The sequence below is a fragment of the Parasteatoda tepidariorum genome, chromosome 3, assembly GCF_982258835.1.
Source record: "Parasteatoda tepidariorum strain Cologne lab strain chromosome 3, Ptep-v5.0, whole genome shotgun sequence".
NCBI classification, from domain to species: Eukaryota; Metazoa; Arthropoda; class Arachnida; order Araneae; family Theridiidae; genus Parasteatoda; species Parasteatoda tepidariorum.
In genome coordinates, this window is record NC_141757.1 from 21778099 (window position 1) to 21799370 (window position 21272).

The window sequence follows — 21272 nt, forward strand, 5'->3', positions numbered from 1 at the left end:
TTTGTTTACTGCATTTCTTGAAAATAATAAGCAAACATATCAACCCTTGACATCCTTCTCATAATAGTTTCCTTTTCAAAGAATGACTTAACTACCAGAGAAGTTGAAGCAATGAAACCGGTGGGTAAGGTTAATATCTGAAGCATGTATATAATTAGTAGACGGTCCCCAAATTGAGACTATCGAATTTTGTGATTTCTACGAGCATCGTTAATTAAAATAAAAAGATATTGAATCAAAAATCCAAATATTTCGACTTTTCAAAAATCTGCATTTGGTATACTTCTGAACACAAAAAAATCAGGTACATCTGGACAAAAAGCTAAAAATTAGGATAAAATATTTTTTATCAAGAATATCAGGCAACTACAAACTCTGCATCACACAGTTGTTAGTATAGTTTGAAAACTATTTAATACCAGGTGATTATAATTACATTTTTAAATCATGAGTCAATTAATTTAAATAATGTTAAATTAATAAGAACGAAAAAAAATTTTAAATTGAAAATATGTTTTACGTGCCAATTCATTGAAATGTGTGGTAAATTTGTGATTACAGAAACTGTTGCATTCAGTAACATAATCGGTACAAATCCTGTATTTACAGTCTGGAAACATTTTTAAAAAAATAAAAATTAAGCTGTTGTGAAAAAAATCCACAACAGCTGTTACTATATTCATGAAAGCATAGAAATTCATAAAGCAAAATATACTGTAAATATGACACTCATTTTTTTCTTTCCCTCAGAAAAAACTAACATAGTTTCTTTTTTGACTATTGACCAAGCGACTAACAGCATGTGACTGTTCTCAAGAAGCATAAATAAATGTTTTAATTTATTTTTAAGTAGATGTTTTCAGAAGTTTCTTCACATTTGCTAAATGCAATTGAATGATCTGCAAATACTCTTTGCTTGATCAGCAAGATGAATTTTTTTCTTCTTATTTTTAGCCAAAACATAATGGCTTATAAAACACAGGGCATTACGATCAATATTTTATTACTCCAATCAATACGGATACCTGTGATTTAAAATTGACTTGTGAATTTATGATTTATTGTACATTTAAATTCGATTTTACTCATTGTGTCACACATTCTGTGTTTCCTGAGTTTAATTTTTTAAGCAGAGTTGATTTTTTTTAAAATCCAAATAATAATCATACTCATTTTCCTACGAATATCACATCAACGAAATATTCCAGGTATATATACACACACATTTTAAACAAAATGTTTTTTGAAAAAGTTACATTATAACAGAAACATATTTTAAACTCATTTATACCAACAAAAAAAATTTCATTTTTCGCATTGCGTAATTGAACTTCACATTAAAAAATTGTGAAAACTGCAGCAGTAACTACCGGAAAAGGGTTACTAAATGTGTGTTTTCATTTCTAGATTTGGTTGTTATAATAAATAATATCGTATTAAAAATATCATATTTTAAAATCTACATAGAAAATCAGTAGTACATGAAAGAATAAAACGAAAATTTCTACAGAAAATAAAACCAAATTTTTTACTTTCTTTATTTCTCATTATTCTCAAATAGAAAAATCACAAGCATTTTTTTCCACTCCAATGCGCAAGAAAGGCATCTTTTGAATATAATTGTGAAGAAAAGATAAAATCTTTCAAAATTTTCTGCAGAAAAGAAAAGCAAAAATTTTTAATTCCCAAAGAAAAAATCTTTCTGTAAGAACTCCATAACGTTCTGCGACAAGGTCGCCATGTCGCCACAATTCTGCCATGTGGCAAACAGCTAATTAACAAGTCTATTTAAAAAAAAAAAAATTAGAAAAAGTTTGTGTGAGCTTTGTAAAGAAAAAAGAATTTTGATATGTTGCAAAAATGTATAAAGTAGGATTCTCTTAACAAGGGTATCCGAAAATCCAGTATAATTTAATATTATCAATATAAGCAATTTTCATAGATGAATAGAAAATGGAAAATGACATAAAAAGCAAAATAACGCACAAAACAAAAAACGTTAAACTGGGGTTTTACTATATATATATATATATATATATATATAGCTGGCAAAATCGATAGCTAATTTGATAAAATGAAAGAACCTTTATTACCAAATCTGGCTATTTTATCTAGCATCAAACAGGTATAGTTAACATGATTAATCCAAAAATTTATTAACAGGCCATACATTTTCATGGCACCTAATGGTTATACTTCCCAATACAACTAAATAAAATGAATCAATAGAAAAATTATTAAAACCAATTTAGTAAAATTATAAGACTAGTTGATCATTATAAACAAAAACGAATAACTGTTTTGGAAAAATTTTATAAAATAACAATTTTAAATCTGCAGTGCAGCTCTTTATAATTTTTTGTTTTGGTTTTTTGTTTATTTAAATTGTGTGAAGTTGAAAACCTTTTTAACAAAGAAGTTACTGTAAAAAGCTTTAAGATGCTAAACAGTAAATTTCTAAGGTGTGTATGATTAATGTACATTATAAGAACAGGCGGTCTTGTTTATCTAATTATAAATTGAGTTATTGAGTTATACTAATTAAAATTTAATTCAACCTTACAGCCTAAAACATTAATAAAAAAAATATGAACTAAAGCTAATTTACTTAAATTCTTTATTTCGAACAGTTAAAGTAGGAAGTTTCTCATCAAAAACATTGAAGTATAATTTTACTCTTTATCACATTCTAACTTTTTCTTCGTTCCTTTTTTAAACGTAATTTTCTGATGACACATTTTCTCTACCCTTTCCATTTCACATGTTTATTGAAGAAAACTTTTGAACCAATTGAATTCAAAACTTTTTAACTCAATTGCACTACTCATTTTCAATCAAGAGTTAATAAGTTTTCTTCCGAAGAAAACTGATAAAACTTTTTTAACCAGAAAAAAACAAAAATAAAATTTCGTTCTAAAGTTTGTTCAAATAAAGCAGGGTTTGAAAAAACCCAACCCACCTGGGTTTTATTGAAAAAACCCGGGGAAAATTGGGTTTTATTTGAAAAAACCCGGGGAAAATTGGGTTTTTTCATTTAGTGCTCGTAAATTTTACTGTGAAAATATTTTTATTTATTAAATAGAGTTGTATAAGTAAACACTAAAATTTCATCTGACTTTTACCTGTAATAAAATTAAACTGGAATAAATATTTAATGGTCTTCCATGTTTTTATAATACGATTAACAGAAAGTGAAATTAAAATTACGTATAATTATAAAGAGTATCAGTTATTTGCCCCTTTTTTTCAAATATTTAGATAAATATATGCATTTTTAGATACATTTTAACTTTATAGTTTCAAACGACAAATTAATCTTAAAATTATAAAAAAAGCATATATAAAAAGTTATAGCTTATTTTTTTAAAATCAGAAAATAAAACTTTAAATTTGTTTATTGTTGTTTAATGTATCACTTAATAGAAATTTTTTTTTGTTTTCTTTCATTATTTTAAACATGATTAAAAGAAACAAAATAAATTGTATTCAAATGAAATCTTAAAAATATTTAAAAAATCTTAAAAGTAATATTTTAATTTTTAACTGTTTTTTAATTGTGATAAACTTTCTCCAAATAGTTAAAAATTGTCAGCAGATGTTAAGAGTTAACTTAAAAAAAAAGGTCCAATTTTTTCCTTTATTATTATTATCATACAACAGATTCAAAGGGTCTACATTTCTCTCTTAGATGGTGATACACTTTTACGAGTTTTGTAGCTTTATCTATTCCTAATCTATTTCGAAGTTTACTCTGCACCAAACCGAAACTTGAAAAGTGTCTTTCGATAGAGACAGAGGATGCTGGTGCTGAGTTCAAATAAAAAAGAATTGTCAGAAATTTTGTGGAAGCTAGGAATTTTATTTATTTATTTACTTATTTTTTTTTTGCCATAATTTTCCACTATTTTTTGCACTCAAGCATCATTGATTTTGGAAAGTATTCAGGATCGGAAATTTTGAATGCCATAACACGTGGCAGAAATTCTGGATGATGCTTAGAAAGACAGTTTTCTGCTAATTGGTCTTGCTCATCATTTAAAAATTGTCCCCTTGTTTCGGGATCCAGGACGCATATGCTAATAAATGATGTGGCTGAACAGCCTGATTGAATCTTTTTAAAAAATGTTTATGGGGTTCTAATTCATCACACGATAGTAAGTTAATTCATATTTCAACAGCTTCTGAAATTGAAATGTTTTCTGATTGAAGCTTTTTTAAGGCTTAAGAAACAGTTGATATCTGTTTTTCCCAATTGATAGTTTATTGGTAAAGCCCAACATTATTTAATATTTTTGACATATTATTATTAGATTCATTTTGATGTTCAAGAACAATCTCTTCATATTCATGGTAATTATTGGCAAAAGTTTTTACGTGCTCATAATATGAATTCCACCTAGTGTCATTGGGTCATCAAGCAGTTTTTTTCATTTTTCCATCCATGTGCTTGATGCACATTTCTAAAATATTTGTTAGCTTCAACGATGTGTCCAATGATAGTATTAGGAGCTACTTCTTTTTTAATCAAATTTAAAAAAACCAATTTGTAAAAAAACACCAAGTGGGTTTTTTCAAAGTGGGCCCACTTGTGGAACCCTGGTTATATGTATTTTATATTAAGTTTAAATAACGCATTATCACTACCTATTTGAATCTTCTTTATTGTTAAGTGCATTATGTTTCATAATTTTTTAAATTAGGAATTATAAAATATAAATGCAGTAATATAAAAGGAACAAGTTTATTAATCTTTTTGTTTTCACACACATTTATTTACTATATTTATTAAACATATGGATATTACCTATTATAAAATTATAATCTGTAAATATTTATAATCAGTAAAAACTAAAATTTCATCTGACTTGAGTTAAATAAAAAACTGAAATAAATATTTAATAGTCTTACATGTTCTTATAATAAGGTTAATAGAAAGTGAAATTAAAACTACGAATAATTATAAAGAGTATCAGTTACTTGTCCCATTTGTTTTCAAATAATTAACCCTAGGAAAATGATTTCATTTTTAGATAAATAATTTTAAAAAGTTCTCTTATAAAAAGTTTTAGCTTTTTTTTTTAAAGCCAGAAAATAAAACTGTTTAAATTTGTTAATGTATCACTTGGTAAAAAAAGAAAAAAAATTTTCTTTTCAATTTTTTTAAACATATGAATTAATAATAATAACCTGTTTATTAATATAAAAAGCATGCAACTATATTTGAAAAATTGATCTTTTCAGAGTATATTATTTAAATTTTTATTTGATTTAATATCATTAAAATATTACTTTTTGAAAAAACCCACTTGAAGTTTTCAATAGTAGATACCTACTATAAAATTACATGAAGATTCCAGTTTCTTTTACTTTACTAATATTAAAAACTTAATCATATAAAACTTGACAAATTTATGCTGCACTATAAATTATATAAAAGTAAATGCAAAACAATAAGTTTTAGTAAAAAAAAAATTTTTTTGTTGAAAAAACCCACTTATCGTTCCAAGTGGGTTTTTTCAAGGTGGGCCCGCCCAATAAAACCCGGGCGGGTTTTTTCAAAGTGGGCCCACTTGGCGAACCCTGAAATAAAGGATAACGTGGTAACCACAATATAAACAACTTTAAACGAAAAACTTATTGGGAACTTCGTAAATGTTTTTTTTCCCTTTTCATAAATAAAATCTACAACATTAAGAGAAACACAAATGGATTAAAGATACTAACCACTTACACTTTTAAAAATATTTTGGAAATTTTTCTCCACATACTTATTGTTAGGATTTCTAACTACATAACCCGATTTCATCATGTGCACACGTGCACAGAATTCAAGGGCGATTCTAGCACTTCAAACACACTAACACTCTGAGAAAGATAATAAAAATCGAATGAAAATGTAGTATGTTTGTAATGCTATAAATATTTTTGCGTCCATGTGCAAAGTAAAATTTTAGATTTAAATGGATTATACTCTTAACACTTACTGATATCATTGTGAAGAAATTTTACAATGGATTTAGAAATGTATCAAATCCATTGGTGGAGGTAAGTGTTCATATCTTTTCGTTATACCCAGAACTTATATAGCATTAATTACCCAGCTTTCACCACCATTACAAAAAATTACAGTTTTACTATTGCAGGGGTGATTGTGAGTTCAACGCAAAAATCCTGAAGATTTCTCGAGTAAAATCATTAATGAAGCATTTCAAAAAATTAATATCTTTAAAAATTTATATCATTGATACTTCAAAACATGAAATTCTAAATAAATTATATGCAGATAATTTAAATAAATAATTATTTATAAGCTTACTTTTATCTCTAATCACATTTATTATTCTACCAGAAAAAATATTTACAAAGTGAAGAGAGATGCCAAGCATAAATTCCAGCTCTAATATTTAAAAATAAAATATACAAGAACTTTTATACATAAATGATTCAATGATTTCATGAAACTTCTGGGACCTTGGATTTCCAGAAACTTCCAGATCGCAGTTAGCGAAAAATCTGGAAATCTGGATTTTTTCCAGAGCACAATCATCTCTGCAATTGAGAGATTAAAAAGAGCAAACAAAATAAAAATAAATTTAAAAAAACAGAAGAAATAATTCATTAAATACAATTTTGTAATTTAAATATTCTACATTCAATAATAGCTTCAATTCATAATTTAATTTTAAATTTTTTTAAATAAATACGAATTTTGCAAATACTTTCATTATAATAAAAAAAATTATATAATATTTATATTCTTACTTTGCCAGTCACAACAACTGGTAAATTGGCAATTTGCATACTCCAAAGAGCAGACACTGGAACCATTCCATTGAAAAGTACATATGTAGCAACACTGTACAGTGCAGCAAATATGTTGGCTTGCCTGAATTGGCTACTGTACAAAAGAACTAAAAAGCCAATAATGGCAGTCTCGACCATTAAAAAGCAAGATTCACCCCAGGAGCTAAAATAAAAATACAATCACATATTGAAATCATAATTCTTATACCTACATTTATTAACATTATTCAAGGTTAGTCTAAATGAAAAGTGGACAGTTATGACAGCACTGGAAACTTAGTAGTGAAAGTAGGGTTATAAAAAATATAGGAGAAATGCATCACTTAAAACTACTTTTTCAGTTTGCATAAAAAACCTAAATTTAGAGTCATACTAGAGATGGGTCCTTCCAGAACAAAACACCACAAAATACAGTAAAACCTTTATCGGAGTTCACAAGGTTAAGGTTCATTAAGTTGAGTGACGAATAAGGATCAAATTAAAATAACAAATAATATTTCGAAAATGCATGAAAATTAATGAATTTACAATAAGTATAAAAATTTTAATTGAAAAAAAATTATACTATCTGAAAAAATATGATGCAAAAGAAGAACAACTAAATTTATTTAGTTATTTAAAATATTTTGAAATTTTCATCATTTGTTACAGATAGCTATTCATTTTCTGAAAGTTTGTGTGAATGCTTTAGGTCCCTCATTACTTTAAAGGCTTTGAGGCCTTCCCCAAATGTTTGCTCCATCTGATTGTATTAAATTTGATCTTCATTGGCATCACTTTGCACTTCTAATACCATTTCTTGAACTGACAACACCACAAGTTTTAACATTTTCATCTACTGATGTAAAATAACATAACAAACGAAAACATAAAACGCGTTGCTTTAGGTGTTTTTCCCAAACTGCAACAAATCCTCCTTCTCTTCTTCATCATTAGCATCAGGAGTTACTGTTTTTCTTCACAAAATAAATTTACTTCCATATATTCATTGTATATTGAAAGAACTTTTGAAGGATAGATTTGAATGTTCTAGTTTCAAAAACGATGTAAACAGGTATTATTAACATAATATAAATAGTATTTGAGGAGGAACTGTTAAAAAAATATGATACAAACGGGAAAACAAAAGATTAATCAAGGCTCGAATGAAGTACATTTAGTGCAAAAGAGTGAGCACATTACCACTGCTGAACATTTATCATCGAAATAGCATTTGTTGATAAGAGAGAAATGTCTAGGTTGGGATCAAGTTATGTAAATTTTTTGTAGGGGGGAACATTAAAATCAGATCTGTCATGACCAAAGCAAAGTAAACCTAATCTTCAATAAATCCATTGCCACTATTTATAAAACAATTAGGGGTAATGAAAGACTTGTGCAATCTGTGTAAATAAATTGAGTAAAAGAAGGGTATAAAAATGAAAATTGTAAGGTTTTTTCATGTGCAATGGGTACACATTGCCCAATATGAGACATAGCCAGACTTCACATTATTTTAATTTTCTTAGGCAAACTGGTTTTACAATTTGTAGCACCATCCATCTTTGTAAGTTTGAATAGTAAAGCTATTATCATTACTATATTCCTGAAGTGATCACTGAATTCCTGAATTGTGTAAACAAATTGAGTAAAAAAAAGGTACAAAAATGAAAACTGTAAGGGTTTTTTCATGTGCAATGTGTACACATTGCTCAATTTGAGACATAGCCAAACTTCCACATCATTTTAATTTTCTTAGAGAAACTGGTTTTACAATTTGTAGCACCATTCATCTCTGTAAGTTTGAATAGTAATGCCATTATCACTACTACATTCCTGAAATGATCACATGTGCCCACTTTTTAAATGGACAACACATATACATATAATTAATTCATAAAAATGTCTAAATATTAATTTACAAACATTAATCAAATTATAGCGAACCTCTTCTTTCAGTATCCCCCTTTAAACTTGGAGTTTTTATCTTCAAATGCTAATTTTTAACTTAGATTCTTGTACAATTTTTGAAGAGTATTTGAGAAAGATATTTCATAAACATTCTGAGATGTTGATACATGATTTGGTATTGATTGAAGGCCTGCAGTCGTTGCAGGCCTTTACCTCTTAAACTATCCCACAGAAGAGGATTTGTATTCATTTAATGCCATAGAAATAACGAAAACTATTCAAGCACACCATGGAATATGATTCAATAGAGAATACGACACCAACCAACCATTGCCATGTGTAACATATTTAAACAAAAGACTTTTTTTCAAACTTAACAGATAATTTTAGCAATGTTTTCAAATTCAGTACTTTTATAATAAAAAATCAGTATTTTTCAATATTATTTTCAAGGATGACGATTTTAAACTTTATTTTTTGGTAGTATTTCCAGTTCAAATATTTTAATTTCTATACTATAAAATTGTAGAGCAAACTAAATGAATTAAGAATCAAGTGAATTCAAAAACATTTTTCACCATTTACTGATTATTAAAAAAATTAAGAGAAAGAATAAAATGTAGTCATGATAAGTGATGTTAGTATGATGTTATAATAAAAAAAAATAAAAAAATAAAACTAATAAACTTAACTTTTAACTTATAATCAGTAGTGTGAGTTCATTAATATAGTTAATAATACAAATAAAACTATTTAAAATTTCAATTTAAAAGATCATTAATTTCAGAAGTCAGGCTCCAGAAAAGTTTTAGGAAAAAACATAAGATATTGGAAAAATACAGGAATATGAGAAGACACATTCAAATTTTATAAACTTTCTAGGCACAAAATAATTTTAAAACAAAAATCAAAACTAAAAACTATATTATATTTAGCTTTAAATTTAATTTCTAGATGCCTAGTACCGACTTCTTACTTACCTCCACGTTCAAATAAACCTCCTCAGCTTAAACGCATTTTGAATTCAAACAAAATTTAAAAACAATTAATCCTCCAGGATGCTGAATGTTTCCAAAATCTGATTTTCATAAATTAAATAGCTTCTTATTTTATTCCTTTTTTTCACAAATATCAAAACAAAAAAGAATATAATTCTTAACACCTTTTAAATAAAAACCACAAAAAAAAGTTTCAACACGAATCAGAGTAGGAACTGATGTTTAAACAAATCTATTTGATACTTTGAGGTTGAAATCTAAGAAATATCTAAGAATCTAAATCTATTTTTGCAAATCTTAAATCATCTTAAAATGATTGTTTGAAACATGTAATGTTTGCCTAATCTAGTGAAAAAGGTATTTTTTTTAAGTAAAGGTATTTTTATTAGGCATTTAAAGGTATATTAAAAAAAAAGTATTTTTTTAAGTAATGTAAGTTTCTAATTCAGGGTTTATTAATTTTAGAAAAAAAAAATTCTCTAACTTTTCCAAATATATCACTTAAATTTTAATATCATATACCATACCATATTTTATCTATACCATACATTTTTTAATCAGAAAACTTTGATTTTTTTTTATTTGTTATATATACATATGTTTGTCATTAAAAAAAAAATTATTTTTTAAATCACCAATTTTTTTAATACCTTTTCTGTTAAATTACACAAGTTAACAAGAAATAAAATGAACAAAATTTAAAACCAATCACAAGATCGTGGAACAAGGAATAAGACACAGATGAGTTCTGTGGCCCAATGCAGAATTTTTTTTAATGAAATTCAAATAAATAAATAAAAAACACAAGTATCAAAAATATATTCATCATCTGTCTAGATGAGATTAACAAATTATGTACATCTTTTTTATTCAATGAACAAAAATATATATATATACATATTAAATATAATATTAGTTCTAAATAAAAATATAATTAGATAGTAACTTGTTCCATTTAAAATTAACAGATAGCGTTATGAAACTGCAGATTTTGCGATTTTTTTTACAGCTATGCATTTAAAGTCAAAGGTAAGTACGCAGAAATTTTTTAAAATATGCCAGAGAGGTTCTAAAATTTTCATTATTAATTGAAGGTTTGGTTATCACATTTTAACAAACATTAATATTTTTGATTTATTATTTGTATATCTTTTATTTATTATATTGTGTATTATTTTTACTATTTCTTGTCACTTTGTACAAATACAGCAAAATTTAGTAGCTTGTCACTGAGAAGTGAATTTACTTTTCAAAAGAAAAATTATTTACTGTCTTTATCTGATTATTTACTGTCTTTATCTGATTATTTACTGTCTTTGTCTGATTATTTATATAAATCTGTTATTCTGAATAATGAATAGTAATAAACAATAAAACATGCATCAAATGAAAAAATAAAATATCTTAGGGAATTAATAAATTGTAGGAGTATTTACAAAAGGGCAGAAAAATTGCAACCAGCTTACCTAAATGGATAACCCTTTGCATAACTGTATGAAGCTGCAGATGTAACGGCTATAAGTTCTAATAAAACTCCAAGGAAACTTATTCCTTCTGCACTTTTTGCTTTCAGAATTTTCAAAATTTGGGGAAACTTCACTAGAAAGTGAAACAAAAATTATAACTACATATTTTAAAGAAATTATATATATTTGTAACATAAAAAGCTTCAATTAATCTTTTTATGTTAGTTTCTTTGCTATAAAACTTCATCCTAATTAATTATTCTAATCGAAATACTTTCTCACACTTTTAAAAGCCACATCCTGTTCTTAAATCTATTTTTGGCTCAAGTATGCATTTAATTAAGAGCAGGACATTTTTCCCTTTGCTCTGTGTGGGAAACATTCGATCTATTTCATAATCCAATGGCAACTGCTGAGATTTCCCTCTTTCCATAAATTAAGACATTTTACGGATTTTACTTTGCAAGATTTTCCCTAACATATAACCAAGGAGCACAACTTTTCATGTGCTCTTTTACTCATTCTCATGACTGCTCTTGTCTAATAATTAATAAATAAATTTTGTACCCTCCTTCCCGACCTATGACCTGTTTTAATCCTTCCACTCGGCAACGACGTTATATATATATATATATATATATATATATATATATATATATATATATATATATATATATATATATATATATATATATATATATATATATATATATATATAGACATTAAAAATAAACAACAAATTATTTGATTCCACAAGCAATTATTATTCGAGTAAATAATTGCTGAGTTAATAAGCTGAAATAAAACTTCCTTCATTCCTTCCATACTTTTTGCTTTCAGAAATTTTAAAGTGTAGAGAAACTTTACTAGCACTGTGATACCGTAAAATAATATTGTAAATTTTAAACCAGTAAAAAAACATAAAACTAATAACTAAATAAGAAAATGTAGCTGTTGTCGTAGGCCAGCAACGCAAGGGATGCGATTGTTTCTGTTTTCCAGTGGCACCATCTACAGCCAATAATTAGACTTCTGCCACACCCATTTATAGGGCGGACCCATTCATGCATCCATTCATTCATAAACAGAGCGTAATTTTGACCCGAACCAGAGAACAATCAATCTCCAATTCAGTAGCCACAGAGGTATAATTTGTTATGGGAATGTGGAGGACTTTGTGACCCGACATATTTATCGTGCTCCAGTCACCATTTGCAAAATGGAGTATTGGGCCGGCTGGATCCGAACTCCCGTTCTCCGGCCCCAAATAGGAAATTAAAAAACTACAATGAAGGATTTGATTCTATTAATACAATTACTTGTTTATTCAACTAAAGAAAGGGTAAATCTTCTGTTATATATAAGTACAAAGCTAAATAATCTAAAGAGCACTGTAGAGTTAACTGTGACATTATTTGTGTTCTTTTTTAAGTTATTTAGCCTTATGTATAAGAATTGTTCGAAACTTAGAAAAAAAATTCAAACATTGTCTCTAGAAATTTGAACAATTACTAACACACAAAAATTACATCAGCCTGGCAAAAGGTCATCATTACTACTTTAATCTCAATTTTTCACTACATTAAAAAAAAATTTTTAATATGATCAGAACATAAAAAAATCACTCTAGAAATAGGAAAATATATTATTAAATAACTAGCAACAGCAAGATGTATATAAAATTACTGCATTATAATTAATACACATATTTTGAATAATGAAAATTGCCTCAAAATAAAGAATTATGGAAAACAATGAATGTATTGAAATAAGTTTTTTAAAAACAGAATGCTACTGACTGAAATCAGAAGCTCGGAGCAGCACGAGTCTCTTAAAAGGAGTGACTTAACCCCGTCTGTTCCCTCTTTAGACCTGACGGTTTACCCACAATCCGGTATACAGACACACACACACAAATTCTTTATTTTATTATACGCATAGATACTTATTATTAATAGTTTTACTCCCATCTGTAGGAATGTATTTTCTTAATTGATTGATCAAATAAGTAGTACTTACCTTGGCATGCTCAGTCGGCAGCAGGGTGATAACCTTGAAGCATGCTTAGTATGAAATGGGAATTTTTCTGTTTATTTTTGCTGTGTGTTAGTGGCTGATATGTGAGATGGTAACTCTTACAACTACGCGTTGCTTGAATTTAGTCAGATAATTATGTTTTTAAACTTTAATACTAAATTTCAAGTTTGGTGTTTCGGACGTCCTAAACTGGTTTTGAACAGGACATGTGGGTTTTACTGTCCTAAACTGACTAAAACTGTACTAAACTGTCCAAAACTTTGAACATTGGTAAAAGGTAAAAATTCTATACATGTAACCATAGTACACATAATAATTACATATATAAATAAATATTTGATACTTTTTATACAATTTGCTTTACCTTATTAAACAAAAATAATATAATAGGAAAAGATTTATAACTTATAAAGCTCCACAATTCATTGAACAACAAAAATGAATACCTTATCCCTCAAATATAAATAAATATGCTTTTATACTGATAAATTATGTTTTTGCATAAGCATAAATAATGCAATATTAATAATAAACTTTTTTAATAAAACAAAAACCTTTCTTCATTCTGTTTCTTGCTCAAAAATTAACCCTTTATTTTTCACAATATTTTTTTTTAAATTGTGACATAATTTAAATAAAAGGGTTTTGGACAGTTTAAGACAAAGGGGTTTCTCACAGAACGGTTTAAATCCTTCGATAAAGCCCTGGTTTAAACCATGGATTAATCCATTCAGTCCTAAACTTTCCCAACTCTGTTTACTAATTTATTTTGAAATAAAGAAGTTTTTGTACAAGTTTGTGTCATTTTTATCAAAATAACCTAACAGTTATTGATTTTTTCCCTTCCAAACTAAAATCAAAGAGTTTAGTGATAAAACTGCGTTTCATAAAAGTATATTTTATATTTAGTATATTTTATAATTAGTTAGAGAAAAAAAGTTAAGTTCGAGTAATATGCGAGTTGAGAAACACATGCTAAATGCAACTTTGAAATCAGTGCAAATAAGAAACGTAATTGTTGATTTTAAAATCGTGGGAGTACAAATAAAGATGCTTGATCTCTAAATAACTTGAATATAAATCCTGGAATGCAATTTTAAAGTGTGTGAATATAAATCACGAGGTATAATTTTTAAATCTTGTAATTCAAATTGCAATGTGTAACTTTTAAATAACATAAATATGAAGCATGATATCAGGTTATAAAATAACATGGATACAAATACCGATGTGCAATTTTTAAATTGAATAAATATGAATCAGATATGAGATTTCAGAATCACGTCAACTAAAATCACATAATTCTATTTCTAAATCAACTAAACTCAAAACGTGATGTGCAATTTGTTAGCAACTAATCTGGATGTTTTTGTTTTTAAATTTCGTGAACACGCCATGCATTATATATATATGAAATGTGATTGATGTCAGGACTCTAAAATTGCAAGCATGATGAGAAAATATCAGGGGGGGAGGGAAACACAAATAGAGAGAACTAATAGAGATTAAACCACTATCTCCTTGTTTAATTTTGCAAGCAGTATATTTTTGCACATTTATACACACACACATATATACATACATATATATATATATATATATATATATATATATATATATATATATATATATATATATATATATATATATATATATATATATATATATACAGTATTATTATTATTATATATATATATATATATATATATATATAATAATACTGTCTGCCTTTCACTGATAAAATCTAAAATTTTGAAAGTAAAGCTGAAATAGAGAGTAAAAAATACTGCGACACTAAGAAATCAAATGAGAAACAAAACACCAAAACAGGCAATCACAGGAATGCTTTCTTGAACATGAGTTCAATGGAGTTTCTACATTTCTGGAGGTGATTGACCTTGGCTTTTCATCATTGTGATTCAGCCTAAGAAAGAAGCCTTTAAAAGGGATAGAAAAACCAAAAAAAGACGAATTAGGCTCACCGAGATCAAATCTTCTCCAAAAAAAAATTTCTACAAAAGTGGTATTTCACCAATAAGAGGAAAAATTTAATCTTTGCATAAAAAAGCAGATCTTTCATTTTTTTTAAAAAAAATCCGAAAAAAGCTTATTTGTGTTAATTCGAAAAAAATTTGGAAAAAAAAAAATCTTTTCCTATTATGAAAATTTTTCATAATGTCTCATACCCACTTTCTATTTACAAAAACAAAACGAGATAAAGTAATAAATCCTCGAAATTAAACTTAGATATTTGAACAACCTTTTACTTAATTTCTTCAAGAAAAATCTAATTTAGAAAATGCATACCCAATGTAGAGCCCAGGATTATTCCAGTTCCAAGTGCTTTACTGATAGTTTGCTTTAAACAATCACCTAAAAAAGAAATTTCATCAAGACAATCAATATTTAAAATGTCGTACAGAAATTAATCAATTAATTTTTATATCTAAATTAGTGAAAAACATAACTTAAATTAAAATGTATTAGCCAGAAAATCCGCTTACACACTATAGCATGTCAAATATGCCAAAAACCATATGAGGGACATGAAAGAAAAAAGTTGTAAGGCATCCTTTATGACATCTAATAATTTTAAAAAATAGTGCACCAACCGATTAATGTAAACAGAATTAAACTTAACTTTAAAATAAAAATAATATTTTTTAATAACTATTTAATATAAGTTATATAATGTTTAATTAACTTAAATTAATTTGTAATTTTTAATTTAATTTTATTACATTTTTAATGTATAAATTTTTATATATAAAAGGAAAATTTTGTAGGAGAAAATTATCATGAATACCAAATTACATGGCAGCTTTTCTCCCATAAAATTTAAAATTAATTTCATAATTAATTCTTTCTTCAAATTTTATTCTATAATTGATTGGTTGATTAAAAAATCAATTTTTTTCTTTTTAGAAATTCTTTGTTTTAATTATCAATAAACAGAATTCTTATTTATGTATGCATTAATAGTAAGAAGAAGAGGTAGAAAATTTATCACTGACATTTATAGCAGATAATTTTTTATCCTCTTTAAAAAAAAATATTCGGGATGTTTCTGCATCATGATGTGTCGCGCCAACTACAATCTCCAAGGTACCAAATAGATTTTAAACTAGCAATTTTTTTTAAGAAAAAAACATGCAAATGTTTGCCCGGGGGTGGCTACAAGTTATACCTTCCTGTGGTTTTCTTTTTTTTTTTGCTCTGCGAGGGTTACTGCCTGGAATTTTCTAAGACTTGGCGATTATTCTGCCACAGATGATACAGAAATATCCCCAAAATATTTATCATATTAGAGATGGCTCCAATCCATTAGTGGAGGTATGTGTTCATATCTTTTGATTACACCCAGAACTTAATTAGCATTAATAGCATTAATTACCCAGCTTTTACCACCATTACAAAAAATTACAGTCCCGCAGTGGACTGATTGTTAAGACACGGTTCCCACCAGATCACCGAAGTCAAGCATCACTGGCTGCGGTCAGTGTGCGAGTGGGTGACCACTTGGATCAGTCTACGAAGGGACCGAGGGTGTGCGGTATTGGTCCTCGTTAAACTGTTCTACCGTAAAGTGCTCGACTTCGCATGCAGGTCATCGGGCTACCAAAGCAAGGGAGCCACCCCCTTTGCAGAGGATCAAAATTGTGATGGTATGTCTTCGGATCATCCTCAGGGATGTTTCCCAGACCGTCACCAATAGCCCATTGTGCAGCTCTAGTGCGACGTAAATGAGCTACAACGACAAAAAATTACAGTTTTACAATTGCAATGGTGATAGTGAGCCCAACTTAAAAATCCTGAAAATTTCTTGAGTAAAATCATTAATGTCGCATTTCAAAAAATTAACGTTGTTATAAATTTCAATCATTGATATCGCAAAACATGAAATTCTAAATAAATTATATGCAGCATAATTTAAATGAATAATTATATATAAGTTTACTTTTATCTCTAATCACATTTATTATAATCATATTACGAAACAAGAATTTACTTTTTAAATTTAAATGGTTTCCTCACAGTCATAAATACTCTTATTAAAATATCTCTGAAATAACTCTATAATTTTAAAGATGGATATTCCCAAATCTAACAGAAATATTCCATAGTGTAGCAGAATAAGACTAATCTAATGAACAAGAGTTCAAGGTAAATTCAGGCAGCTCTGGGAAAATTTTTAATCTAATCAATAAACAATAATTTCTGCAAAATATCTTATTGTAAAAAAAAGTCTGTAGCACTACAAAATTTTTCCCAGTAAAGAAATATTCCAACATACATTTTTAAAGTATATTTGGACATATTTTTTAAGTACCTTATCAGGCGTCTGTCCAGGCCGAATTTACTATCGTTTAGCGGTACCTTCACAAATTCAACTTTAGGAAAAACGGTAGTTTCACAAATTTAATTTTAGGAAAAATTATAGCTTCACAAAATACTTTTTCTTAAAGTTTTATTTTTGTATCCCATAAGAAACGATAAATCCATATTTTTGTGTTGATTTTTTAATATAATTTTTAATTTTTCACAAATTATGTCTAAATTTTCACAAAATAGGTACCTCTCAGATAAACCTAGACAGACCCCTGCTTATAACGGTATTTAGTGTCTAAAAAATTCTCAGTTATGTTAAATATTTCACAAATAACGTAGTAATTTGTAATTTTTTTTTGCTTATTAGTTTGAATTCCTTAAGTTTATGAGCAAGACTTTAGATTTAGTTTTAAAAATTATTCAAAAAATTTTGATTTCATGTTATTTTAAGCACACATACTAATTTATTCAAGAATTGTAAAAATCAAATGCATTTTTTTCTTCGTTAAAGAGAAATTATTATCAACACATTTAAGCATATACGAACTTTGCATGCAAAAAATATTTTGAAAAAATTATTGTACTGTAAAAATGCTAAAACTTGGGAGGGGAATTTCAAACCAATAACACTGTGTTCTGGAGCTATCTAAGAATTTTTTGCACTTCTGACAAGTCTTATATTAACATAACAAATATTTAGAGTATTGTAATATCCTTTTCTTTTTTCTATAAAATAAATTAAATCAGAAACCTTTCGACTGTACATTATAACACAGAAATTGATTAAGTTGAAAATGATGACCCATATAGAAAAGATACAAAAAATTATGTTGCAAAAAATCGAACATTTAAGTAGTAATAAACAAGAAAAACAAATTATTAATAAAAAACAACATTTATGTTGATCAATTCTAAAAATATGAACAAATCAAATAAGAATTTGTAACGAAAGAATTTAATATTTCTTTTAAAAAAATCTAAGTTAATGAACTCATTAATTAGAAACGACTACAAACCATCCGTAATATTTAATTTTACAAATAATTCGTCGAAGCATCTTTCTGATATGAATAAAGGAATAAAAGAGCGGAGGTAATCAACCATTTTTAAGCGAAATTAAAGCAAATAAAAAGATTCTTTAAAAAAGGGATTAATGATTAGCTAAATTAAAATATAAGCAAAGATAAAAATCGGACAATCGCATGATTTCGAAACAATCAAACAAACTCGAAACAGCAGACAGACGCTTTCAACTCGTAGATCAGGAAACAGGAAATGGCTCTACAGATAACAGCAAACATTAATGCAAGGTTCATTCTCACTGTATTTGAGTGTCTTGATACATGTGAGTAAACCCACATATGCATTTATGCGTTGCATTCGCAATCAAACGGATAAATCCGCATACAGATTTTCCTTTTCTCCTGTCAACGATTTGGTACGCAAATCGCATTCATGGAGAGTTGTCTTTTACAAATGATAAACATTCGTATTTATGGCAATTTCATACAGTGTGGATGGGCCCATAGGGTGCTATAATTCAGAATGAATAGCTTAAATTTTGATTTGGTTACTCGATCATCGAGGATTTAAAATTCCTCATCACTTAGGACCTGATGACAATACTGTTGTTGTTGTAGTTCATTTACGTCAAACTAGAGCTGCACAATGGGCTATTGGCGACTGTCTGGGAAACATCTCTGTGGAGAATCCGAAGACATGCCATCACAATTTTGATCCTCTGCAGAGGGGAGGGCACCCCTGCTTCGGTAGCCCGACGACCTGCACGTGAAGTCGAGCACTTTACAGTAGAACAGTTTAATGAGGACCAATACTGCACACCCTCGGCCCCTACGCAGACTGATCCAAGTGGTCACCCACCCGTAGACTGACCGCAACCAGTGATGCTTGACTTCGGTGATCTGCTGGGAACCGAGTCTTAACGATCAGTCCACTGCGGGACAGGACAATACTGACATAGTTATTTGTAAATATTAATTAGCCTTTGATCCCGCTAAGGGAGCATTCTCAATGCACGTAACGGCACAATTAAGTTTAGAAGGAAGCACACAAACGAAGTTTAGAAACTATTTGTAAAACGAACTGCCAGCGCAAGCACGAATCACGTCGAAGTACAATCACATATGCGAATTGCATTCAGTGAGCACTGATTCATGATTGAAGAATATGCAGTCTAATGATGTAGCTTTTCAGCACATGGAATCGTGCCCCGGCCCTACCCGTAGTAGTCGAAGCCAATTGAAAACTTTAGTAGAAGGAGATTTTAAGTTATGAAATTGAGAGAATTTTTATATGTTCTACGGTACAAGTTGATCAGCTAAAATATGGCATAAAAGTTGCGTTCCAATATTCACACTGGTTACCCTTGTTGTAGTTCATTTACGTCGCACTAGAGCTGCACAATGGGCTATTGGCGACGGTCTGGGAAACATCCCTTCTTAGACCTCAGCAACAATTTTACACTGGTCCAAGTTAGGCTCAAAATTGGCTAATATGGGTCCCATTGGAACGTGCACCAAGCAGAGGCGGATTAAGCGTACGCGGGGCCCTAGGCCATTCAAATTTTTGTGGCCCTTAGATTTAATTTTTTTCTCGTATATTTTTTATTTATTCAAATATAAAAGTATTTATAAATATTTTCATCTAAGGGAGCATATTTAAAATTAAAATAAATAATAATAATAATAAATTAAGTTTTGCCTTATTTTATTTAATTAGAACTAAAAAATAATCATAACAGTTTGAAAAATCATTGTTTTTCTTAATTTATTTTCAAAAAATCCATTTTAAGGGGGGCCCCAGGCCTAATGAGCAATCCGGCCCTGGCACCAAGGGCATATTGGGATGTATAGATTTTTCAACATTGGTCCTGGATAGAAATGAATCTTGTTCCAATATTGAAAGTCATAGTCTATCTAGATTTTTCAATATTGGTCCTAAATTTAATTTAATTTAAATGACTTTCAGTATTGGAACAAGATTCTTTTCTATCTAAGACCAATATTGAAACACCTATACAACCAAATGTTTACTCAACATTATAAATCTATAAAGGACCTACATAGAAAAGAATATTGGTCCATTATTGAAAGTCGTTCTAGGACCAATATTGAAAAATCTAGACATCCCAATGTTTACCCAACATTTTAAGTCTATAAGGGTCCTACGTAGAAATTGATATTGGTCCATTATTGAAAGCCATTCTAGGATCAATATTACAAAATTTAGACTCCCCAAAATTGTTTTGCAGATTAATTATCGTTTGAAGCGCGTGTAATCAGACCTCGCTCGTGTGGGGCTAGGTAAACGACCCCGTTGTGTCTGATCTAGACTGAGCTACAGCACAAGGTCAATGTTGCAATCACAAATTGCAAGTCAATTTATAGTGTTCCATCCATCAAAGTACGCGCATTCCTATAGAGGTGGTTGTTACTGTCGAGATACACGTGTTCAGATCACGGAAAGTCATCTAGGTATAAACCTGCCTGCGAGCAGCCTTCGTGGGGATAAGTTACCGACAATGTCAATCCTTCATCTATTAAGAAGTAACTCAAGATAGAATAAAGTTAACATCTTATATACTAGGGAACTGAAATTTAAAAATTGTAACGGTAGCTACGCTACATACTCTAATCGTAAGCCTACAAGGGTCATATATAGAAATTAATATTGACCCTATGTTTAGAACCACTCGGGGATCAATATTAAAAAAATTTTGACACCCCAA

The 21272-nt window shown here is 28.4% G+C and overlaps 1 protein-coding gene across 1 annotated transcript in view; it reads right to left on the reverse strand.

Annotated features, from left to right (window-relative positions):
- The window catches only part of LOC107451478 (mannose-P-dolichol utilization defect 1 protein), a 49077-nt gene extending 30308 nt beyond the window's left edge, over nucleotides 1-18769 (reverse strand). Inside the window, exons 1-4 of the mRNA XM_016067594.4 lie at nucleotides 18541-18769; nucleotides 15503-15568; nucleotides 11159-11291; nucleotides 6763-6967 (exon numbers count right to left, since the gene is read on the reverse strand). Of these exons, the coding sequence (XP_015923080.1) occupies nucleotides 6763-6967; nucleotides 11159-11291; nucleotides 15503-15568; nucleotides 18541-18628 (492 nt within the window). The 5' untranslated portion in view covers nucleotides 18629-18769. The remainder of the gene's footprint in view (nucleotides 1-6762; nucleotides 6968-11158; nucleotides 11292-15502; nucleotides 15569-18540) is intronic.
- Nucleotides 18770-21272: the final 2503 nt, after the last annotated feature.